This window comes from Daktulosphaira vitifoliae, unplaced genomic scaffold, assembly GCF_025091365.1.
Source record: "Daktulosphaira vitifoliae isolate Bord-2020 unplaced genomic scaffold, ASM2509136v1 Scaffold_5, whole genome shotgun sequence".
Taxonomy (NCBI): Eukaryota; Metazoa; Arthropoda; class Insecta; order Hemiptera; family Phylloxeridae; genus Daktulosphaira; species Daktulosphaira vitifoliae.
The window spans coordinates 28661945-28689354 of NW_026099576.1; the positions used below are offsets into that span (position 1 = coordinate 28661945).

The window sequence follows — 27410 nt, forward strand, 5'->3', positions numbered from 1 at the left end:
TTGTAGTATAATTATTAACACATGTACTAAATATCACATATATATGAATAAAGCAATAAATCATCTAAGGAATGTTTCCCTTTTAGGGTAATAAAAATAACTATTTATCAACACATGTTTCAAACCAGTCCCCTACAATTCATTAACTACGCCCACGGCAGGGTTTCTATCACAATTAACCAATCACAAATAATTATCCAACATCTTAGGAATTTCAATAGAGATCGCTGGCTTACTTCATCCGGCGTATAAAAAGCCATTTTTTCTCGTAAAAAGGGCTCCTGCTCCTCTCTTCTTTTGGATTTCTCTGGACTTCTTTTGACGATTTTCTGCGGCAGCGACTGCAACGACTACCCTCTAAATATTCTTTTACATGGAATCTGCGTCAGTATAAGTAAATATTTTGTCCCTGTGACTTAGTTTTTTTTATATGTATCATCCTAAGTGGTGAACATTGTCTTAGATGATTTATTAATATTTTAAACAGGAACAAGTTTTTATTTATTTTATTATCACCTAATGTTCTCACGACAAATAGACATTATCTCTATTTTTTATATAAAGGTTTTAAATATTATTATGCCCTTCATTTCTGGACAGCCTCAAATGTGCCGAAAAGAGTGAAGAAGCGTAATTTTATTTATACAGGCATAATAGCCTTATACATTATCGTATATTCATANCTATTTATACAGGAAACTACACCTTGGAAATATTCTCTGCGTGTGTACCCGCCACCCATAAAGGACTATGCCAATTACCTTTCGGTAACGTGTAGGCAGTAGACGTAAAGGATAATAAAAAGTGTATTGAAATAATATTTTAAATATATTAACGAGGTAACTGTGTCCGCGCCAGCCAAGGCTTTACGCTGAGAAACGCTGGGCCACCACAGTCTTGTTAATTATATTTTGAATATAGATAGACATATTCTTATAATTATATTTTGGCTAGTTCAGAGTAAATTTTAAGAATATTGATATCGACTGTAGGGAATTCATCGAAAATATTATTAGTAAAAACATAGTATAATATAAAAGGAATTTAAAATAAAAGAAAGTGATAAAATTATAATAGACGCAGATCCCATTGTAGAGAATCCCTTTTTTTAAAGTTTTATATACACAGAGATACTAATTTATCGAAATAAACGCAAGACAGTATAAACGATAGTTAACACTGAAAGAAGAAATCACCATAAAACCAACTCAATCAATTACTAAAGGAAATAAAGGTAAGTGCGAATATTTATTTGCATGTCTTACTTCTAAAAAAAATCACGTAATAAACAAAAATAGGAATAAATGAGGTAGGGATATTTTATTATTTAATAAATAAATAAAGTTCGACCCCGAGATACGACTCCATTATACCATCTTCAACTCACTCATTCTCTTCTCTCTCCCTCTATCTATTTTTTATTCATTTTTTCTCTCTTTTTTTTTGTTTATTACAAAATATTATACTTAAAACTAATAATTCACTAATATTTATTTATAACTAACATTATACTAAACAACTAAAAGTGTCTCTCCACTTATCGACTAGCTAGTCTGATCTCTGCCTAGTGCGGGCAATCGGAGTATAGAACACTACTATAATCTATTATGCAAAGAACCGAAATTGAGCTTGCATCTACCCTAGATCACTCTTTGGACGACTGAAAAGACGTAGGCCACTTGGAAATAGTTTGTTGCACAGGACAGTTATGTTGTTTAGAATTTCTTTATTTGCTTTATAAATTATTAAATAATAAATATATTAAGGTAAAACACCATATACAAGGTTAAGGACTATACTACATAAATATACAAAAGGTTTTTACAAAAGACAGAGTTATAATAAACTTAGACTTCACCTTGGGTAGTTTTAATATAGAATTGTACTAGAAAAGTAGTTACACGCGAGTTAATAATAACATAAACCGTATAAATATAATTTCGTACATTAATGCATACACGTATACATCGATAATTGTTACATCATCCACATCATTCATCTCAAGAGAATATCTGCCTTATCAGGATAGTCAAAGGTAAGTGAAACATTTGTTTATATAATAAGTCTATAATAGATCCTTTACTGAAGAATTTTTAGTAATAAACAATTAGAACAAGATAGGTCATTGAGAATAAACTAAAATATTTTTATAAAGAAATACGATACTTGTGACTCGCCGGAAATTAGTGTACGCGTTTCTGTTTGGTCGCGGCACGGTGGTGACGTAGCATAGTTGGATCAAGTATAATGATATCTGACAGTGATTAAAATCACTATTAAAAAAAAACGCTTCGATGCAAATCTTTAGATAGTGTTTAATTTCAAAATATTGGTAGACTATTCCAAAAGCTACATGATCTGCTAGTTCCTTATTAATATCCTGATTAAGATAAAGTATGTTGAATGAAAAATGGACTATTAAAAAATATTATTTCTCATAAAAAAATTGTGTTGATTATGCATATATATATAAAAAAAAATTATATTGATTTGGTTATTTTTAAAAAAAATTATGGCAATTTTAAGTAAAAAAAATTGAAAAAATTTTGTGCAATGCCGGCTATATTTTTTTTAGTATCGGCAATTTGTGGTTTTGTAATCTTTAGTTTGTTTAATACATACGATTGACCATACGTATTTTGGCCATGCCTTAGCGGAAGGAAAGGAGAATATAAAAATGTGGAAATTGAGCCTTACAATATGCTAGATAGAAAGAAAAACATATACAATAATCACAATATGATATTTTCAGTTATTATAAAAAAAATAACAAACAACAAGAGCCAATAATACATGAAATTAGCACAAATTACTAATAAAATAAATAACATATATCCCCTTTTTATAACTAATACATATCTTATGTGGACTGTAAATCCGTTAAATAAACAATAAAAAATTCTTAGTAATTACCCACTGCCGTTTGAAGGTGATGAACATTGTGACACTTCAGATGCAGGGAAGGCAACAACAAAAAAACACCGTAACATATAACAAGCCGTTGAGCAACTCAAATTGAACACTGTGGTGACAAGGCAATACTCGACCCAAAAATACCTGGCGTCGATATAACCGAAACGGCCGACTAATTGAGCACGAATGAATCCTTCACGACCACTGTTACACACTACCCCAACAGATAAACCAGTTGTGGCATGTCGCGCTCTTGTTGAAGAGATGAAAACTACCAAACTGTTTCATCACGACCGAACAAATTTCGAAAATTAACGATTTTTTAATTTGTAATTGTTTTGGAGGTTACTCCATTTACGGTGAAAGGGGGAAATTTTTTAAATTTTTGAGGGTAATTTCTTCGATTAGATAAAATTTGTGATCTTTTGACGTATCATTGAAAGAAATCAGTTTGGTGATAGCTGAGAAAAAGTGGTAACAGACACAAAAAAAAAAAAACACATCTTAGTAAAACCAATATCTTCTCAGCTTCGCATTGAAGCTAAAAACTATTTTAAACTTTAAAGAGTTCATAATTTACTCCATATTTTTGATTCAATTTTTTTAACTAGTATTTACTATATTTATTGAATAATTAAGTTATATTTCCGCTGGTAAACAGTTTGTTTTTAAATTATACAATAGAGATATTGAAATAAATAATAATGACTGATAAAAATCTAATATTGAAAATTAAGGATCACACTAACATACGATACCATACTAACATAATTTTGTTATTCTTAATATAAATATACTTGATTAGTGTGGTTACTTGTCAAAATTATAACAAAACATTTTTTTAAAACTAATTTGGGATATTACTGACTTAAGTTATGAATAAAATTCCATAAAAATTAAAATATATTTTATGAAATTTTACAAAACTCTACATAAAATTCTTGAACGCATCTTAAAGTTTTACAAATGTTCCATAACCATTCTATAAATAATTATTAAGGTTAATTTATATATTAAAGGTTACTAACCTTTAATTTATAAATCATTTTTCCTAATTGATACTGATCAACAAAAAAATCTATAAACGTAATCAAAACCTAGTTCTTAAATCGAAGCCTCTAAAATATTTAATGATTTTAGTCCCTGATTTTAAGATAATTTATGACTTTAAAATAAATTCATGTGTTTGAAATTTCTTAAATGGCAATTATCTTCTAGTATTTGCTAAAAATAGGGAAGCTCTGCTCAGATACCAATAGAGGGCTGCAACTTGCATGATTATACTACTGAATATATAATAAATAGAGAGTACATTGAACCGATCAAAGAGGGAAACTAGTTCGTCCACAGGTATACTATGCACAGTTTTAGTAGTATACCGAATAGTGTATGAAAATTTGTTAAGGTAGCATATATCAATATATTGGTAGTCGACTTGTTATACATCAATGAAAACGATCGAAGAATATAAAATAATATTTTCACCGTCAGTGGCCAATGACTATTGTTTACCATCTCAAGGCTATAAAAAAGCTATTTGTTTTTACTTTTACTAACATTTTTTGTATGGAGGAATTTTTTTTATGCTTTAGGTCGATATTTTCTTATATGGAATTTACATCAGTACAAGTAAATATTTTGTCTTTATGACCTAAATTTTGAACATTATTTTTAAATGATTTATTAATATTTTACCCATAAAAAGTCTTATTTATTTCATTTTTACCCAACACATTTTCATAAAATTTAAATAACATATATTTTTTGAAATTTTATTTAACAATTAGAAGACTCAAAGATATCAAATGTTATTGTGCTCTTCATTTCTGGGCAGCCTTAATTTCGTAACAACATTAATATATTTTAAATGATTAAAGGAATTAAAAATAAAAATCGCCCGTTTTAAAAATAAAAAGAATTTTTTCTTGTTTTAATTTTTTTCATTTTCATAATTTACACGCAAGCAACAAAATGAAATAAATAGGCATTTTAAATTAGAACTCGAAACACGTATAATTGCACAAATACAATTTTTTTATTTCATGATTAATTGCTTATATATCTCATTTAAATTCTAAAAAAATAAAATCTGTTAGTCTTCATATTTATTAAGTCACTTCTATTTATTTCGTGTTGAAAAAATTATACCTTCTATTATCAAGTTACCAAAATTACTAAAACTAATTGTTCTGTTTGAATGACGACATCTAAATTCTATTTTAGCCAATACCTTGCATTTCTAATATTATTATTTTATCTATATTTTATGGATTTATTATAATCTAAAATTTATTCAAAACACTAACTATCAATATAATGAGTTAATTCATAAAATTTTACTCCTAAAATTTTCTTACTTATGACATATTGGAAATTGAACGAATGCAACCATATGAATTTAAGGGTTAAATATCTTTTGATATTAGATATTAAAATTTATAAATATCAGTTATAAAAGCAGCAATTATTTTATAATTTAGAATTAAAAATTATTTTTATTTAAAATTTTTAACGTGTAGTGGAAATAACAATTAATCAAATACTTGACAGTACTTTTAAATAGGAGTGCCTACAGAATAACAACTGTTGATTTATACAAATACCGTCAAAAATCCCTCACTATTAACATGATATTATTATTCTTAAAGTATCAAGTATTTTTGACAATATCAAATAATTGTATAAGTCACGGATAAGCTTAATTATAATCGNTCCCACACTATTAACATGATATTATTATTCTTAAAGTATAAAGTATTTTTGACAATAACAAATAATCGTATAAGTCACGGATAAGCTTAATTATAATCGTAATGTGATTATCACCTGTATAAATGACGTGCATTGGTACAATATGGGGTGNTGTAATGTGATTATCACCTGTATAAATGACGTGCATTGGTACAAATGGGGTGCTATGGTTAATTAGCGCCTTCGGGGAAGTCTTTAGTACCCCCAAGTAGATTTCGTCATTCTTTTGAAATCTTGTAAGAAAATATTGAGTAATTCCTTATATGAAANTGCTATGGTTACTTAGCGCCCTCAGGGAAGTCTTTAGTACCCCCAAGTAGATTTCGTCATTCTTTTGAAATCTTGTAAGAAAATATTGAGTAATTCCTTATATGAAATTATATTATACCCTTATATATTTATAACCTTCTTATATAAAAATATTAGTTTATATATTGTACATTATATAATATAAGTGTATAATAAAAATAATTACTTTTTTTTAAAGTTTTGTTTTGTAATACTATACATGTGTACATTGTCGTTGGTGTAGAATGTGTATTTTCCTGTTACCATAATAATATGTTTTGGTTTCAATGGTTATGTTAAAATAACAGAGTTGTAAGAAAAAAATGAATGTAGTGTGTAATATTATTGTTTACTTTGACTGTCATAAAAATATAGTTGAGTGCAATATTTGGATGGGAGCGAAATAAAGATTTTGGCCTGTAAGTACCACCAAATTAAAAACATTATTTGCGCCCATGACAAAGTGTGTGTGTTCTAACGCATTATGTTCAATTTTCATAAAAAGAAGAAAAACTATTATGTGGTATTGTTTATTCTGAATTTTAGGACGCTATTCATAAATACGCAGAGTTTATTATAAATTATTACTTTATAAACAGATATGCTTAGAGTACGGTAGTTTGATATAAGCCATAAAGTTGTGAGTAACATTTATACATACATATACTGAAAAAGCAAGAAGCATATTGTCGATAGTCATAATTGATAATAAAAGCTGCGTATCTGTGAATAGTAAAAATCATTAAACATAAATACTTAATGAACGTTATTATATCATTTAACAAAATCAAAAAATATTGAATATATATGCGTTATATTAAAATCTTACAATATCATTTAAATTTAGACCCTGAAATATTATAAAATTATCAAAGGAGCTAATCATATTTTTAGTTCCAATGGTGATAAATGTAAACTACACTTTTTTTGAATGCAAAAAATAAAATTTTCTTATATAACTGATTTATTGTTTATTGATATACGATAGAAAAATTGGTCCTTTATATAAATTATAAAAATATTTAAACCTTGTTTTCGAGAAAAAATCATACAATCCTCCAATGCCTATTTTTGTCTCAGACAAATATAATGTCATTAAATGTATAATAAATCAAAAATCAAGTAAATTATTGATGAATAAAAAGAATAATTAAATACTTTTCTCCATACTTTGAAAATAATTTTTTTAAAACCAAAATCATGCGACTTATATAGTCTTACAGACTCGACTATGATGAATTCTAAATTAAGAATAAATATATTAAAATTTAATTTAACATGATAAGTATAAGGAGCTTTTGAAATTAGAACATAATAATTATGTTATAAATTATTTGTAATTATTAGGAATGCTTTGAGAAAAATATAATTTTACAATACAAAATATGAGTATTTAAAATTTTTTTACATCATATTTGAATCTTTGCGGCTGAATAATGTATTTTATTTAATAAATAAAATGTAAAATAATTTTTAGATTTGATATAATAATTCAAACGAATATTCCTACAGGTATTTGAAATAATATTCTATTTAAGTATGAAATTAACTAGTATAATAACTGCGTGATTCAGTTCAAGATAATTTATGTTCCCTTACAGTTTTATATGTTTGCAAAACTGTGAAAAATAATTTCAATCGGACTTTTTTAAAATTATTAACACGCAGCTTAAAACTAAATTATTTTAACATAATGCTTATAAAAGAAATAATATTTTTAACGAAAATATCTTTATATTTGATCATATTGTAGTAAAAAGTGAGATGGTGTGATCGGTCACACAGAAGTGCTTGCTGTGCACTGTTTCAAAATAAAAAAAAACCCAGCACAGGGGGATTGCGGCACAGTGGTGACTTGGTATAGTTGGATCAAGTATAATGATATCTGAAAGTGATTAAAATCACTATCAAAATAAAACGCTTCGATGCAAATCTATAGATAGTGATTAATTTTAAAAAATTGGGGTATTATTCCAAAAGCTACATGATCTGCTAGTTCCTTATTAATATCCTGATTAAGATAAACTATGTCGATAGTTAAAGAGATTATTAAAAAATATTATTTCTCATAAAAAAATTGTGTTGTTTCATACACTTTTCAATAAGTTATGCATTATAAAGTTATAACATCGAAGCTAAAAGTAAAAAATAAAATCGAGAATTTTCACACAAAAATAGCATTTGGCAAATTTTTTTTTTCATAATAAAGTATATTACATTAGCTTTAATTTAAGATATATATAAAAGTGTCAGACTTTCCGGAACATTTTCAAAATTTAAGTTAAAAAAATTAATTTTTTGTGAAAAAGTGGTCATTTTAAATCCCCCCCTTTGGGCAGGTAATGGATCATATATAAAAAAAAAAATATACAAAATGAAAAGTAATGATGTCATGCATCTATATAAAAAAAATTATATTGATTTGGTTATTTTTAAAAAAGTTATGGTACTTTTAAGTAAAAAAAAATGAAAAAATTTCGAAAATTAGCGATTTTTAAATTTGTCATTTTTTGGGAGGTTTCCCCCATTTACGGTGAACGAGGGAATTTTTTTCAATTTTTGAGGATAATGTCTTCGACTAGATACGATTTGTGATCTTTTGACGTTTGGGTTGGGTTAACCCATTGGAGAGCTGAGAAAAAGTGGTAACAGACAAAAAAAAAAACACATCTTAGTAAAACTAATACCTTCTCAGCTTCGCATCGAAGCTAATACTATGGTAAAAACAACCTAAAAACAAACAAAATCTTTTTTTTCGTTTCATCAGGGATAAAATCCCTTATTTATAATTTTCTTAAATAAGAACCCATTTTTTTTAACTTCATAATATAATAGAAAAATAAATTACTCAATTCTTACAATTTTTGTAATCGATCAACCATTTGTGTTATTTCACATTATTTAATGATTTGGATTTCATGTAAAAATTTATCATTAATTTGGTATTACTATACTGATAGCAGTGCAATCGGTATTATTTCTGCTATCATGGCGGTAATCTGTTATAAATAATGTTCTACGTCGGTTATCTAAGTGAGAGATAGCAATAATATATTGTCGTTATCGAAATAGAATATTGACAAAAAAAATTATTTCTAAACTATATCCTATTCTTAAAAATACAATTATTAAGGCATATAATGGTGTCTACTAGGGACATTTGACAATAATAAATAATAAAACAATAATAAAAATAGCAAATGTTGTGTATGCTGTTAGAGGATTGTTTAATAGTTGAGGATCTTGGTCAAAACCAAGAATCAGAATCTATTCGACGTATATCGTCCCTATCTCCCTAAATGAGTTTCAATTACCTGAAGGAGACATAGGCAATCGTGTACCTTAGTTACAGGGGATAAATTATTAAATAAAATTAGACTATTGTATTATGTCAACGACAAAGTAAAGTTATATTTTAGATGTTCAGTAAATATAAGTTATATGTAATGTACAATACTTCTGATCTGAATCCTAGTACAGTTGGTTTGTAGGTATATCCAAATGAGACGGAGTTGGTTATGATGAAAATTGCCAATGAATAAAACAAGTTATAAAGTTATTAATAATATAAATAAGACGAAAGTAATAGTATTGAAAACTATGTCTATAACGGCCACTCAAACACAATTGCCCTTTGTTAGTTCGACGTCAGTAGCTTCGAGCTACAGACGAGTAGAATTGTTACATCAGCATCTTCCTCTATGCTAATTAATATCTATTACGAATTAAATAAATAGAAATAAAACGTGTGTAATATAAGTAGTAAGAATATAGTAATACATTTTTTTATAATTCTGATTTCAATAAAGCATTTCTTCGCGTTGATAAAAATTCTAAAATCATATTGCGTTGAAAATGCTTTTCATTTATTCTATTTTAAAATATTATTTTTATCGTATATGTTGAGGGTATAAGTCTACTTTACCAGGCATCCTTTTTTTTTAACATTTTTTTTTCTAAACGTTCGTTTTTTTATGTAGATTAAAATAATATGTAAAAATTTTCGAGCGGAAGTTTGTGATTCAAGCAGAAGGTTGTCAACGGGTGGTCGTTTCATAAAACTATCAAGTGTCGCAATCTGTTATCTTTATAACAATATATAGTGTGAATGTATATACAATATTTTATAAATATAAAAGACACATCAAATAACACCGTGGTCTTTTTTTTTTTTGCTACACTTAAATTAATGGGGTTTCATGTAATTATATAATCACTTATACAAAACATTTTAAAAACCCATTTTTTTTTGTATTGTGTAATTTTGAAAAAAAAAAGAAAAAATTGGAAAATCCTTGTTTTTTTAATTATTTTTGGTTTTAGGGTTTTTAGATTGAGGATATTACGTAGTGGTTATGTCATTGTAGTTTTACAATATTTTCATGAAAAAAAACCCAAAAATTAACAAAAAAAAAACTATTTTAGAACTATTTTTAATTTTATGACATTTTAACCTAAAAAAAGCTATAACTTTTGAACCAAAAGTTTTCGCCAATTTTTTCAAACATTTTTGAAAAAAGCATAAAAAAACGAACGTTTTTGAAAAAAAAAAGGGTCCCTGGTATAGTAGACTTGTTCCATGTTGAGCTTCTTAAAGATAATTTACATTGTGCGCATTGATACAAAAATTTAATAGATTTTATGAATAACTTTTGATAGTTGAATGGAAACCTATTTTATTTTTTTACTATTAAATATAGATTGGTTTAAATAAAATGCTAACTTGTCGAGAACCAGTTTTGTTTTAATAATTTTTGAGATATTAGTATTTGATGATTTAGAATATAGAATAAAGAATAATTAAAAAATAAAAATAAATAAAGTTTATATTTTATTTTTTGTTAATCATGTTTATAGTCCCCTCTAAAATATATTGCTTGTGCAAGAGATGTGAGAGTACCTACAGAGCCCAGCTCAACGGAATCGAACCCCAATACCTACGCCCTGAGGTACGACACATTATTGTCAACCGTCACAGAAATAAACACTACACTAAAATCGATACCTTCTAAGATTGGAATTGACGCTATAAAACAATAATGATATAAATATTATAAAATAATATCTAATAGGCATATTATAAACATTTAGGTAAACACATAAAAAAGTTAAAATTTATTTATTGAGTTACATTGAAATTCATTCAATTAGTAACTCTTTAAAATTAAAAAATGTAAAAGCAATTACCAATTTTTATCATATGTCATACATAAATAAAATAGTATAATTTATATATTATTGTCATAGATGATGTGAAAAATATGCTAATAAGGTTTTATTTTAAAATAATTTTAGCTTATTTTTAATATTTGTTTTTTTTTATTTGCGTTTTTTTTTATATTTATTACTATAATACCTATAAAAATGCGTAAATTCAATGAAAAATTAATAAAATATATTGTAAGTTATAAGTCAGCCAATTACATTATATAAATCTAATTATTCTTGTGAAATGTTTTACAAAATATATACTTTTTTATTAATTTTTATGTGTGGACATTTTTTTGAAGAAGTTTTTGGAAATATACTTTTAATTAACCCGGTAATTTAAATAGTTTATTAAATAATAATTAATTTAGTAGTTTAGTATAGATACTTTTTATAATTTTCATGAGACAATTTTAGTACAAAACACCAATGAAAATTTAACACTTTCTTTGAATTAAGAAAGTCATTGTATAGCTTTATTTTTCAAATACACCTGAAAGTATTGTTATTTAAATAAATAATTTTTATTGCTAACTATGATTACAATTATGAAATCTCTATTTAAAATTTTAAAATATGTTTTTTTTTTATATAGGAAGAAGTGATATTAGATAATAGAAAACAATATAATGGTTATGTAGGTTTAATTATTATTATTATTAACTTCAATACATTTTATGAATCAACTATTTTGAAATTTAAGTTAATAATATTATCATTTTATGGTAATATAATAGCATACAGAAGCTATGTGGATTACGGGGGAACATTTTAAGAGGCCTTCAAATGTAAGTTTTAATTGTGTATTCTTAGAATCAAAAAAGTCTTCATATAGTTTTATTTATCATATACACCTTAAATTATTATTTTTTAAATAAATAATTTTTCATTCATACTGTGATTATAAATTTCAAATCTTTATATAAAATTTTCAAATATGGTTTTTTTCATATAGAAAGAAATAATAGTATATGATAGTTGGGACAAAACTGTTTATGTAAGTTTACTCATTATTAAATGTCAATAAATTTTAGGAATCAACTATTTTGAAATTAAAATTAATAATATTAACATTCAATGGTTATATTATAGTATATAGATGCCAAGTGGATTATTGAGACATATAGTTTGAAACCTTCAAAAGTAAGCTTTTATTGTATATTGTTACCACCTAGACACTATTATAATTTTGTAATATTTAATAAAAACATTCTACCGTAAAATCTTTTATTTTAGAAATATTTAATGTGTGGTCCTTTAATATTGGTGAGAATTATTTTAACTAAATATTATAACAGCCTTAATAATAAGGGAATACGGGTTTTGAGTTTCTAATTTAATAGTAAATGGCGTTTACTATTAAATCTAATATTTTATATTATATAATTTTATATCATTCTAAAGGTGTTTATTTGTTTTTTCAATGTAAACACATATTTTGAATTTAATAAATTGTTTGAGTTTTTAATAAAAAATTATTTGTATATTAGATATAAGATTTTAAAGTTTCAACTTTTTGAATTAATATACATGTATAATACGCAACGGATTACAAATTCAGGTAGTTAATTGCTATTTTAAGATGTGGCTTATTCACAGATACGGAACGTTTATTGTTAATGATGACTATCGGTAGATATGCTTTCTGTATTTAAGTTGAGTATTTTTAAATGTATAGATGATTCAATCGCACAAGAATTATTTAAAATATTAATTAACGGAATAAAATTATGATTATTATGAAGTGGATTGTATTAAAACGGTAAATAAATAAGTTAAATAGTATGTCTGCGCGCATTCTCGTACGTTATATCACTGTTATTATTCATCAGAAAATCATCGGCCGGTCTTTTTATTGCTATAGAAAAAACGGTAGAATAGTGGGGTCGTGGCACGGTATGGAGGTGACATAGGTTGAACAAGTATAGATGATATCTGACAAAGTTTGAAATCACTATCATAAAAAACGTTTCGTTGCTAATCTGTAGATAGTGTTTAATTTTTAGCAATCGTTGAATTATTCCAAAAGCAAAATTAATTCCTATTTTTTGTTCTACTTCGACTGCCATTTACACAAAGAAAATAAGTCGTCGGTACAAATTATTTTTTTTTAAACTTCTAGTACATAAAATAAGCTTTTTAAAAGACACTACAATCCCGGAACATTTTCATAAAGTTAAGTTAAACGAGTTATACCTTTTATACAAATTTTGAAGTTTTCAAAAAAAATGTATTAACTCTGATTAAGCAAATATGACATATGTTTAAAAGACGCAGTATTTCCGGAATATTTATAAACGTTAAGTAGACGAAGTTGAGTTTTGTAAAATCGTTTATTTTTGAATACCTCTTATGTGCAGGTGTAAAGGGTCAGATTTTCATAAATATTATATAAAATAAAAGGGAATTACTTCAGATTTCCGTATAAAAGCAAGTTATTTTAATTTGTTAATTTTTCTAAAAGTTATAGAAAAAATTTTTAAATTTACCGATTTCGAAAATCAAAATTTTTTGGGGGATTTCCACGGTGGACGAGGGGAATATTTATCATTTTTAAGGGTAATGTCTTTATCTAGATACGATTTGTTAATTTATTACGTTGGGAAAAACTGTATCGTTGAGAGAATTTTCAAGTGAGAGCTAAGAAAAAGTAGTCACAGCCACAAAACAAAAAATAAACACATCAAAGTAAAATTAGTACCTTTATAGTTTCGCATGGAAACTAAAAAATATTTTGACAAGTCACGCCCGTCAGTGCTATTTATTTTAAGTTTCTACGTGATACGGCCTCGTATCACGATTTAACATTCACAAAATGTAATTTCTGATTATTACCAAACTAGGCCAGTCAACAAAGAAAAAATGGCGGAAAAAATTCCCAACCAAATTTTTATTTTTTAAAAAGTTGAATTAAGATATGTATAATGACATACTAAAAGTCCTCATCGATTGGACTTGAGCTTTTTTTTTTACAGCCTCGCAAAAGTTCAAAAATATGAGCTTTTTTAATTTTCTCAAAAAATATTTAACTTACAAAAAAAAGTTTCGTATAAAAGTTCTTTAAAAAACAATTTTAAACAAAAAAGGTATCTTGTATTTTTTCATTCAAACAAATATTTTTCGAGTTACATTACATTTAATATGAGTACTAAAATTTATTTTCCAATTTTTTTCATTTTACGGTTACTTTTTATCATGTTAACCTTACATTAGACAAAATGTTATAAATGCATATGTGTGTATGTGTAAGTTTATTTATTTATAGTATCATTAAAGTGTAGTGTATAATAAGATACAACCGATAAAGTAAGTAATTGATTTGACGCTATATTGTTTAAACCCAACTAAACGCTAAATTGTACATTCCTAAACAACATTTATATTATGTCAATTGCCACCGGAATTTCTGCGAATAATAAAGATAATTGTCATAAAACGGCCTTTAGTCTGGTGCTGGAGGTGGTAAAAGTTGTGGCTGCCGAAAAACAGGGCTTCAATGTTCTATTATATGTGAACATTGCAAAGGTCATTGGTGTATAAATTCAATAGAAATAAAGATTGAAGATTAAGAAAATTGTACTTTTGTTGAAGATATATTCTATCAAAATTTAGAATGGGAAAATGAATAAGAAAATGGAAAAACATTTTGTTTGATACACTTGTCAAATAACTTTATAGTGGAGAAATCCTCCATCGATTACATACTTTGCACTAGTAATGCATATAACTTGTATTTAGGATATAAATACGGAAATAGGAGATCATGTAGTTTTTGTAATAATCCATTAAAATTTTAAAATTAAACACTATCTACAGATTTGCATCAAGGCGTTGTTTTTTGATAATGATTTTAATCATTGTCACATATCATCTATACTGCACCCAATTATACACACTGTGCCGGGACACTGCTGGTTTTTTTTTAAATAGCGATTAGTTGAAATAGTAGCAGTGGGTTTACTTTAATTATTTTATTATTAATTTTAACAATAGAAGTTATTGAAGATACAGTTATAACTTTATTTGATCTTTTAAGATCTATATCATGAAAGTTATTATCTACCATTGAGTTTACTAGAACAAGACCAATTTTGGACACTTTATGACAATTAAATTTATCATTACCAGAAATTCTGGCTGGGTTGACAAAAGAGAACATGAGGTAGGTGAAATGAGGAGATCAGTGACAATAGGCGAGAGTGTGAATGGGGAGGTAGAAGGTTTTAAGTATTTAGGATCAATAGTGCAAAAGAGCGATGGTATTGACGAGAATGTAAGACACAGGTTTAAGTGCGGGTGGTTGAAGTAGAGAGAAGCGTCTGGTGTCTTATGCGATAAAAGATTTCCAATGAGGCTAAAAGATAAATTATACAACAATGTAGTGAGACTAGCTATGATGTATGGTTCAGAGTGTTGGGCGGTTGATAAGAAAGTAGAGCAGAGAATGAGTGTAGCAGAGAAGAATGCTTAGTTGGATGAGTGGAGTGACTAGAAAAGATAGAAAAGGAACGAGCATATAAGAGGGAATGTAAGTGTAGCGTCAATCGTGTATAAGATGAGAGAAAATAGACTTGGATGGTTTGATTATGTTATGAGGAGAGAAGAATCGGAAGCTGTAAGAACAGTTATAGAAATTAATGTTGAAGGAAGAAGAGGTAGAGGAAGACCAAAAAAGAGATGGAGGGATGCTATTGAATGCAATTTGAGGACAGTGGATGTGAGCGAAGAAGATGTGAGAGATCGTGTCAAGTGGAAGTTTAGGATGAGGGTGGCCGACCCCAAGTAGTTGGGATTAAGGCAAATAAAAAGAAAAAGATTAGCAAAAATTCTGGTGGCAATTGACATAATATAAATGTTGTTTAGGAATGTACAATTTAGCGTTTAGTTGGGTTTAAACAATATAGCGTCAAATCAATTACTTACTTTATCGGTTGTATCTTATTATACACTACACTTTAATGATACTATAAATAAATAAACTTACACATACACACATATGCATTTATAACATTTTGTCTAATGTAAGTTTAACATGATAAAAAGTAACCGTAAAATGAAAAAAATTGGAAAATAAATTTTAGTACTCATATTAAATGTAATGTAACTCGAAAAATATTTGTTTGAATGAAAAAATACAAGATACCTTTTTTGTTTAAAATTGTTTTTTAAAGAACTTTTATACGAAACTTTTTTTTGTAAGTTAAATATTTTTTGAGAAAATTAAAAAAGCTCATATTTTTGAACTTTTGCGAGGCTGTAAAAAAAAAAGCTCAAGTCCAATCGATGAGGACTTTTAGTATGTCATTATACATATCTTAATTCAACTTTTTAAAAAATAAAAATTTGGTTGGGAATTTTTTCCGCCATTCGCCAAAATTACTCCTTCGTTGACTAGCCTAAACTGAATGAATATATTTTTGGATTTTATTTTCAGGATTTTGAAAATAAAAATGAGATTTTCGCAGAACTTTATGTGAATTTTGTAAGTATCTTAAATCATAAATGTAATCAATAAGAGATGACAGGCCACTTATGGAAAACTTAACATTTACTGGTACAATTTGATTGTGATGGGAGAGGAAGTTAATATTTCTTATTTAAAAACTTTCAATATGAAATTTTTAAAATCACAGATTTATATAATAATAAATAAAAATAAAAATAAAATACTTAAATATTGTTGTATTAATTTTTAGTAAAGAAATTATTGATATTTTTATATATTTTTTAGAATACCATCATTGTTGAAAACATAGAGAATAATGACATAATATATATTAAAATCGTATGTCACTTTTATTATAAAATTTGAATATTCAAGAACATAATATTATTAAATCATCAATTACTTAATTAATCGAAAAATAAATAGAATATTGAAAATTTTACTCTTAATGTATTTAATTTTATGTTTTTCTCAATTTACAAAACATGCTTTTGATACATTAATGTTGACAAACATGAAAAAAACTCCATAATTTTAAATTTAAAAAACTAAAGGAATCAAGAACAAAATTATCAATACTGTATTAGTTTTTTTATTAATTAAATGGTGAATAATAAAATTAAATGCTGTAGAACGTATTTATTTTATTATTAATATTATAATATATACTTGGTTCGGGAAACTCATTGACCATAAGATTTGTGTTGTTAATACATTATTGCAGTTTATTATAATATATTATTATAAAAATAATTATTATTTTATTCTAGTAATTATTTTCTTATAATTAGTTGAACTACCACAGTAACTAAAAAGAACTTTATCTAATAATTATTCAAGAGCATTTGGGTGGCTGCCATTTATATATGAAGGAAAATTATAATTCAAAATTTTGAGATCACAGCTGGAAATTTTTCATTCCAAATATTTTTTTTCGTTTTATTACTGTGTAAACCAATTAAAAAACTGTATAATACTTTCAATATTTCTTAAAGAGACTGGTGGTGACTCCTTTTAACTAGGGATTACACACATAATACATTTTTTAAGCATAACATTAATTACGCTAATGTATATAACAGTGGCGGCACTGTTTATAGGGACACTGTTATCACTGTTGTAATTTATATAATCATATAAATTTAATGTGTAAAGTCTATGGTAACATTTTTAATAATTAATAATTATTTTTATTTTATATAATTTAAAGAGTATACAGAAATAAGTTTTAAATTATCGATTCTTTATTATTTATTGTTTATGTGTGTATTTGTTATACAATTTAGTATTAATTAACCACTTTATTGTAGAATCGATCAATTTATTATTCAACAAAATTACAAATCGATAATTTAAAACTTATTACAGTATTCTCTTTAAATTATATAAAATAAAAATAATTATTAATTATTAAAAATGTTGCCATAGATTTTACACATTAAATCTATATGATTATACAAATTACAACATTGATAACAGTGTCCCTATAAACAGTGCCGCCACACAGGTGTTGAGCAAGATGTCGAATTTGACCATTCTTTCTAACTAATTAAAATTTTAAACACGATTAAAATGAATTAATGAGTTTTTTATCAAGTGATTTAAATATATCAAGATACAATTTTTTCCAAGTTTTAAGTTCTTATGGTAAATATTTTCTTTAATAGCTTTAATAAAATCTTAAAGGTACAAATTGCCCAATTTCCCCTAAGTAATATATCACAAGACAATGGTTGATTGATGTTGGTGCATGATAGGAAATCAAGTCTTGCTAATAGTTCATTTATCTTCTCTGTTGTAATTTTCTGGACAGTTTTTATTTCATTTGCTTCTTTGTACATCCGTTTGCTAAAATAAGGTTCTTAGTTGAATATTCTGACTTAGTGCAACTTTGATTTCGTGTCCACTGTTTTTCGGGTGTTCAGCTACCGTGGATTTTTCTTTCTTTTGGTAATCAACGTCTTCTTCGTATTGTTTTATTCTTTTCATATTTGTCCAATGTATGATTTACCATATTAATACAGTACTTCATAAACACCTGGTATTTGCATTTCTGATAGATGGCCTTTCTGATTTCGGAGTAGTTATCCCAAAACTTTGTTCGGTTTCAGAACGGTTCTTATTTTGAATTATTCTGCGATTTTTGAAATGCGATCGATAATTCCTCGTATATACGGCAGTAATTGTGTTCCTTTATTGTCATCTTCTTCTTTTTTCATCATCATTTTTGCACGTTGCAGATTTTCTTTTTTCTGTTTTCCTAAGTGTCTTGTTTATGTTTATGATTGTATATTCATTATTTTGTAATGCTTGCTACGTAGTGCGTAATATGTCTCCTTTTGGAGTTTTCCTGGAACTAAAGTAAAATTACCAAATCGTATCGCTATGAAGAAGTACTCGGCGACAAGTCTGAAACCTGACGTTTCGGACTTGTTGTCTGGTTAGGTTTATTGGAAATATGTATTAATATTTCAAGCAATACGAAAATTCACGATAGCTTTAGCACAATTTTATTTGATTTTATAATTTTTACACATAAATCACTCAATAATCGAGATTTAATATAGTTTAAAGTTATTTGGATTAAACTTTTTTTTGTTAAAAACACTCACATGATTGTTTTTATGAACTGATTAATGAGTTTTTTATAGCATTTTTAAGAACATTGTATCATGTTGAAATTACTATGATTGTTTTATTAGAACTTTTAGAAAACCTACATGGAACAGATATTGAATTTTAGAATCAATTATTTTGTTTTCTAAATATTTCTTTCGGACGAATGAGTTTCTTTTTAAGGAAAAATATTCGATTATGCTTATTTACATTCTAAAAAATATAAATTCTTTTTATTTTTTATAATTATTGTTATTTATATTTTGAAGACATTCGAAAAAGAAAACATTATATTAAATTACAAAGGAAATGATAACTATTTCGAATACAATGGTATGTATAGGTTATGTTAATAAATCCATATTTCACCTGTTGAAACAGATTAATTTTTTTTATTTACAGTAGAAGAAATGAATCTGAAACTAAAGTCATTTATACGAAAAATAAACAAACTACTTCTAATCAGAATAATTAAAATTCAAGTGAGTTTATTAATATGTCTACGTGTGTACTTAATTTATAGTTACAATATTTTACATTTAAAATTTAATTAAAAGTAAATATAGGATACATTATGACCCAGTCAGAAATATAAAAAGTAATGTTGTAAATTCATATTTATAACATTATAAAAAAAAAAAATCCCGAGTGTAAATACAACTCAATAAAAATTATGATTAGTAGGAGTATAAAGTATGAGTTGGGATCCCCCCAAAACGGCCCTGACCGTTTCCTCTCCCTAGGTGGACGGCCGGTGTAAACGGCCGGAGAGATATGGTGAAAGGCATAGTCCCCCTAACCACATGATGTGGGTTTACCCTGTCAAAGGTGGACGGGAGGTTTAAACGGCCGGGGGGATATGGTGTAAGGTCGATGTTTCTCGTTCCTAGATAGCATTTCTTTATACCATGGTACATGTTACCTTGGTATATGCATAGTATACCTAGGTAGCCGAGATGATTGACTCTAACAGTTACACTATTGCGTTCAGCGACAGAAAATTTTTACAAGTGGGCCTGAATCCAAAGGATGACTTCAATGTTACGGTATGCATTATTACTCCTTCACGATGTATTAGTATGTCAGCAGATTATTTAAATATTATTTACGGCATGAGGGATGAAATAACATTATTTCTACAATCACCTCCGGTAAAAGGATAAAACATTATGTTATACCAAAATGTCGATTTTAATATAACCATAGTATTGTACCATGATGCCATGCATTTAGTATTAGAATCCAGAATAGTGGATGGGTGTCGAGTGTTATTAAATAACGAAAACATTAATAGACTTATGGACTTACAGTGTACTATTAACAGGACAATATCAAGAAAAATAAAAACATGTTTACTATTAAGCCATCAAATAGACCGCATTATACAATACGCCGACGGTAAATGGTGGGGCCCTAAAATTCAACAATCAAACAATGATGAAATGGTTAATTTTATAAGAAGTTTGAACGACATAGAAATATGCGATACTATTCCTAAAGGTGACAGTAATTACATAAGCGAGTATAGTATTTGTATTACACATGATTCATTTAAGCATATTACACTTATAATGTACAATAAGTATCTGTTATAATGTCTCATAGATATATAAAGTGATCAGAGTAGACCAATTTCCTTACTACTTTACTATATGTTCGCTTTCAGTTATTATCTATTATTAGATTTGATATAACCCGATCATGATCGATAGAGATAGACAGATAAATATATATGGATTACGTACTACGTTAGATATAAGAACTAAATAATCACAGGACATATATTTCCAAATAATAGACACTTTCTATACCACTTGATTATTTTCACATTAATATGTCTATAATCATCTGTTTATACGTATAATTATTCACTTATAGAAGTTGAGATCTAGAAGATTGAGAGTAGAAGTTTTTTTTTTCTGTTGGTACTATTGAATATGCTTTGTAAATATAAGAAAAAGTATTTTCATACATGAAAATCATACATGGTAATTTACATTTTTATAAAGTGTTTATGTTAAGAAAATTGGTATATTAATAATTCTTAAATAATGTGACTATTAAGAAAATATTGTTATACTACCTGTTACTATTAATAATGTAATCAAGTTTTTAAAAAATGTTTAACTTTGATGGGACTCATAGAAAGTATTAATTTTACTATGATGTGATTGTTGCTTATTTGCCTAAAAATTCATATATAATTACTGAATAATGAATGTCACATAGATCATTGTATATAACGTTATACATGTGAGAGGGTGAAGTATTAGCTAAGAACAGGTATAGATCATTAAATATAGTTTTTAATATAAATACCCTATCTCAACACCTCGAAATGTATGATTATTTTTACTTGTAACGCTCTATGCTGAACAAGTACGCTTATAAACTATCATTTATTCAACTAACCAGCGTAGTCGAAGACATTACCCTTCAAAATTGAAAAAATTTCCCTCGTTCCCCGTAAATGAGGAAAACCTCCAAAAAAATTACATATTTAAAAATGGCTAATTTTCAAAATTTTTTCAATTTTTTTTACTAAAAACTGCCGTAACATTTCAAAAATGAACATATCAATATAATATTTTCTTTTATAGATGCTTGATGTCTTTACCTATCATTTAGTATATATTTTTTGTAAATTGAACCTTTTTTCTGCCCACAGGGGGGGATTTAAAATGACAACTTTTTCAACTTAACTTTTGAAAATGTTCCGGAAGGTCAGACACTTTTATATATATCTTAAATTAAAGCTAATGTAATATACTTTAATTTGAAAAAAAAAAATTTGACCTCTGGACTTGTTTTCACGGCGAAAATGGCTACCGAATGCAATTTTCGTGTGAAAATTCTCGATTTTATTATTTATATTAAATTTAACTTTATAATGCTATAACTTATTGAAAAGTTTATGGATCCACACAATTTTTTTATGAGAAATAATATTTTTTAATAAACCCTTTTTCATTCGACATACTTTATCTTAATCGAGATATTAATAAGGAACTAGCAGATCAAGTAGCTTTTGGAGTAAAACACCAATTTTTTTAAAATTAAACACTATCTAAAGATTTGCATCGAAGCGTATATTTTTGATAGTGATTTTAATCACTGTCAGATATCATTATACTTGATCCAACTATGCCACGTCACCACTGTGCCGCGACCTCCCTGTGCTGGGTATTTTTTTAATATCATTATAATTATTGCAGTGATTGATATGTCAAAGCAGACCGACACAATTACAGTCCCGTCTTTTGACCTACCTATTGAAATTTAAGCATCAACCTCGTTCGCCGCTAATACGACTGCATATGCTCTAGTAATTCCAGACAATGTATTTACTTAGATACCATTGGACGGTACCATCCGTATACTATCAACTATTACATTGTATGCTAAATTCTTTAGCTCGCTTATGTAATTCCTGTCACCTTTAGGAATAGTATCGCAAAATTTCTATGTCATTCAAACTTCTTATAAAATTAACCATTTCATCATTGTGTGATTGTTGAATTTTAGGGCCCCACCATTTACCGTCGGCGTATTCTATAATGCGGTCTATTTGATGGCTTAATAGTAAACGTGTTTTTATTTTTCTTGATATTGTCCTGTTAATAGTACACTGTAAGTCCATAAGTCTATTAATGTTTTCGTTATTTAATAACACTCGACACCCATCCACTATTCTGGATTCTAATACTAAATGCATGGCATCATGGTACAATACTATGGTTATATTAAAATCGACATTTTGGTATAACATAATGTTCTCTCCTTTTACCGGAGGTGATTGTAGAAATAATGTTATTTCATCCCTCATGCCGTAAATAATAATCTTAATAATCTATAATAATATTTAAATAATAATCTGCTGACATACTAATACATCGTGAAGGAGTAATAATGCATACCGTAACATTGAAGTCATCCTTTGGATTCAGGCCCACTTGCAAAAATTTTCTGTCGCTGAACGCAATAGTGTAACTGCTAGAGTCAATCATCTCGGCTGGCGGTGTTGGTGCGATATAAATGTAGCGCTGTTTTCTTACAGGTTCGGCAGCCATATTNATGTAGCGCTGTTTTCTTACAGTTTCGGCAGCCATATTATTGATAGAGTAGAGTCTTCTTTTTAGAGCTGATGGTTCTTGATGACAATGTGACTTTATCAACGATTTTATGCTCATTTATGTGGAAAAATCAAATATTTTCATAGGGAGGTCAGCAAATCATAGGACACAAACCGTATACTAACTCTTTTCTTCATCACTTAAGTAATTTCACTTTAATATCATAATAATTAATTTTAAACTTTCGACTTCTAAATATTTGTATACAAATATATGTAATAGAATATGTGTATACATGTTTTATACAATAACGATTACACATTAACAAAAAATGTCTATTAACAAACGCGGTAGTGTGACTGAATAATCAAAAAAAGAATTTGATAAAATATTATTTCAAACGTATAAATATTTTCTCTATAATTAAAAAATAACTCAATTCTTATGAAATAGTATAATATTGTACATATTTATTTATTTACTTTAATATCATAATAATGACCACCTTATGATGATTTTCATCATCACCTCCCCTTCTATGTAGAGGTAAACCGCTGATTTACTGTTTTAATACATACGTTAGTCAAGTAGGGGGCACTCTATGACCAAAGGTCTACACCTCGCATAGCTATAGTTGGGTTTCGTTGGATTAATAGCCGCCGTCGCCGCTTGATTACACCTTTCACTTTTCTGCATTCAAATATTTTCACATATTTCTAAAATTATGCAATTTTCAAAATCCCTCAAATTTTTATATAATATATCAAAGTATACTGTATGATGTTCCATTTACCTAGGTATACTATGCATATACCAAGGTAACATGTACCATGGTATAACGAAATGCTATCTAGGAACGAGAAACATCGACTTTTCACCATATTCCCCNATGAAACATCGACCTTTCACCATATTCCCCCGGCCGTTTACAACGCCCGACCACCTAAGGAGAGGAAATGGCCAGGGCCGTTTTGGGGGGGTCCCAGCTCATACTTTATACTACTACTATTATTTGTTTAATTTAAAAATTTTTTTTTTATTATTAACTATGTAATACTTTTTAAGTTCATCCCTTATGCCTTATAGTAGGGCGACGGCTGATAAAGGTGGCATGAGTGATGGGGCCGTGTCTCAATAAAAATTTGTGTATACAAGATGATTTTTTTATCATAACCGACTCAATTACTTACAGAATAAATATATTTAAACATTTTTTTATTATTTCGTTATCTTTAGTTACACATTCTTCTTGAACTATTAACAATGTAATAATTTTTAAGTTCATCCCTTATTCCTTATAAGGGGGTCAACTTTGTTTTTTTAAATGGGATCACATATTTTTAATTTAATAAAATGTTTAAGTTTTTAATTTAATAGTAAATGGCATATTAATTTTCAATATAACTTTATTCGTATATTAGATATAAACATTTAAAGTTTCAAATTCTTGAGTTATTATACATGTATAATACACAAGGTATTACAAATACAAGTAGCTAATTGGCTTTTATGACATCTCTGTCACAGTCATGGATTGTTTATTATTAATTATAACTATCAATAGATATACTTTTTATATAGTCAGTTAGTGTATTTAGGAACTCACAACAAGGTGCCGCCTTACTACCATTGATAATAACAATGATGTGTACCTGAGAATATTTATGTCATAAAAAGCCAATTAGCTACTTGTATTTGTAATACCTTGTGTATTATACATGTATAATAACTCAAGAATTTGAAACTTTAAATGTTTATATCTAATATACGAATAAAGTTATATTGAAAATTAATATGCCATTTNTAAATGTTTATATCTAATATACGAATAAAGTTATTTTGAAAATTAATATGCCATTATTTACTATTAAATTAAAAACTCAAACATTTTATTAAATTAATAATATGTGCTCCCATTTAAAAAAACAAAGTTTACCCCCCTCCAAGGCATAAGGGATGAACTTAAAAAGTATTACATAGTTAAAAATTCAAGAATAATGTGTAACTAAAGATAATAAAAAAAAAAATTTTTAAATTATTATTATTCTGTAAGTAATTGAGTGGGTTATGATAAAAAAATCACCCTGTATATATACATCTTCGTTTGCTGTATAATATTTCTGTTAAAATCATATAGCAAATTTTATTTATAGACATCTATTAATAATTTTCCTGTATTATTATTATATAAAAATTTTGTTAAATTTTAACATTATGCTTTAAAATAAAAAAATCCCTGCGACATCTTATTGTACAATTTCACGCGAGCGCAGTATGATACTGGTAAATATTTCTATAAGATTTTAATCTATATTTAAGTTCACTATGTGGTGTCCACATAGTACTGGGCGTTATTATTTAATTTACAAGTGAAATTAAAGTCATAATTGATAGATATAACAATTTGATTTTTATTGATAATACTTCTACTACTGTAATAGGTCTAGACTGACTATACGTGTAACTACATTTGTATTTGATGACCCCACTAGTCATTTATAAAGCATTAATGTTTCTCTGATCTCACTATTAGTAAGAGGGTAAGGGGTAAACAAAATCTTTGACATTGTTCCTAGTATAAAAACTCGTAAAAAAATATATTTTAGTTTTTATCATAAACTAAAAATTTACAGCCTTAAATGTTGTAAGATATACCCTATAAAATATGTTATTTATAAAGGAAGGTAATTAAGTACGATTTTATAAAAAAATTTAATTTATTTTTAACAGAGCAGTAAACTAGATAATAATACATCTTTAATAAATGATACAGTCTATGATAAACATACCGGAGAACATCTAAGAAGACTCGAGGATATGTCTTTGTGGAAATATGTCGAAGAGGAACTTATTCAATCGTATGTTTTTACAACACCCAATACAACAATTTATGATTTTATTCTTAATTCAACAATGTACGGGATTGCTATAAATTTCACTCTTAAAGAAGCAATAAGAATCATGTGCGATCGAACTTTTAAGTATGCGATTTTGCTAATGTTATATGCCTATGAGGCACTGAGAATTGATTATTGTAAAACACTATATTGGGACCAATTAATAAAGAATTTAATCAAATTGAGTGATGTATTAATAAAGTTGAATTACGACAATGAACTACTTAAAGGATTACAAGAACTTAAAAAAGGACGTCATGAACGTGAAATAATGAGTACTTTTCAAAAATTAGTGAATAAATATGTAAATATTTTCTTAACGCCCCGAGAAATAAAAATGTATGATGTAAAAACAAATATTAGTTCGAATAATAATAATTTTGAACACATTCTATCACAAATTATAATAGATAAAATATTAAAAGGATTTCCGAAACCTTGTGAAGACAACGAGCCATACAAATTTGAACTTATATGTGAAATAGAGGGAAAATTTCAGAAAATTTTTAAGTTAATTGACACAGAATTCAAAATAATTCACAGAATAGAATTTTATAATATTTTTTAACTTTTTTAGTATGGTAGATATATCATTTTTAAAAAATTTCAATGTTAATTCGATCACACTTAATTTATTCAATAATTTATTCAGCCATTTTAAAATTAATAAAAGACAAAAATAGTAATCGTATAATATGATATAATTTGTACATATGATACTCATAAGGTTTATTGTCGATATTTGTCATTATAAAATGTATTTTTGCTAAAGATCGTGTGATTTCTGATTTTATAATAAAAACAAGGACATATTATTCGTTTTAATAAAAATTATAATTTTAATTTGTTTAATTATTACAAAAAAATCATATGTATATTGTAAATTTTGAACACATCATCGCCCTGGAAAAAAAATATTCTAAACTGTGTTTTTTGATAATTAAAAAAGTATTTTTAGCTTCGATGCGAATAGTATAGCGATAGCTATAGTTGGGTTTCGTTTGATTAATAACCGCTTTCGCCGCTTGATTACTCCTTTCACTTTTCTGCATTCAAATATTTTCAAATAATTCTAAAATTATGTAATTTTTAAAATAGCTCCAATTTTCTATAATATATCAAGATATACTATATGATGTTCCATCTACCTCAGTATACTATGAATATACCAGGGTATACAATATATGATAACTGTACAAGTCCGCATTTGTCCGAAAA

At 26.9% G+C, this 27410-nt stretch overlaps 1 protein-coding gene across 2 annotated transcripts; it reads left to right on the forward strand.

The window, feature by feature from the left end:
• Nucleotides 1-11338: 11338 nt before the first annotated feature.
• LOC126908693 (uncharacterized) lies at nt 11339-27023 on the forward strand. 2 transcript variants are annotated; one of them, XM_050690995.1, is made up of 11 exons: nt 11339-11494; nt 11756-11797; nt 11898-11948; nt 12116-12157; nt 12253-12303; nt 12397-12426; nt 16595-16642; nt 16892-16945; nt 19492-19555; nt 19625-19704; nt 26026-27023. In XM_050690995.1, exons 1-11 carry the CDS (start codon nt 11405-11407, stop codon nt 26758-26760), a joined length of 1287 nt encoding a protein of 428 aa, XP_050546952.1. In that variant the 5' UTR covers nt 11339-11404; the 3' UTR covers nt 26761-27023. The 2 variants fall into 2 exon arrangements, with proteins under 2 accessions (XP_050546952.1, XP_050546954.1); XM_050690997.1 differs by lacking the exon at nt 16892-16945.
• Nucleotides 27024-27410: the final 387 nt, after the last annotated feature.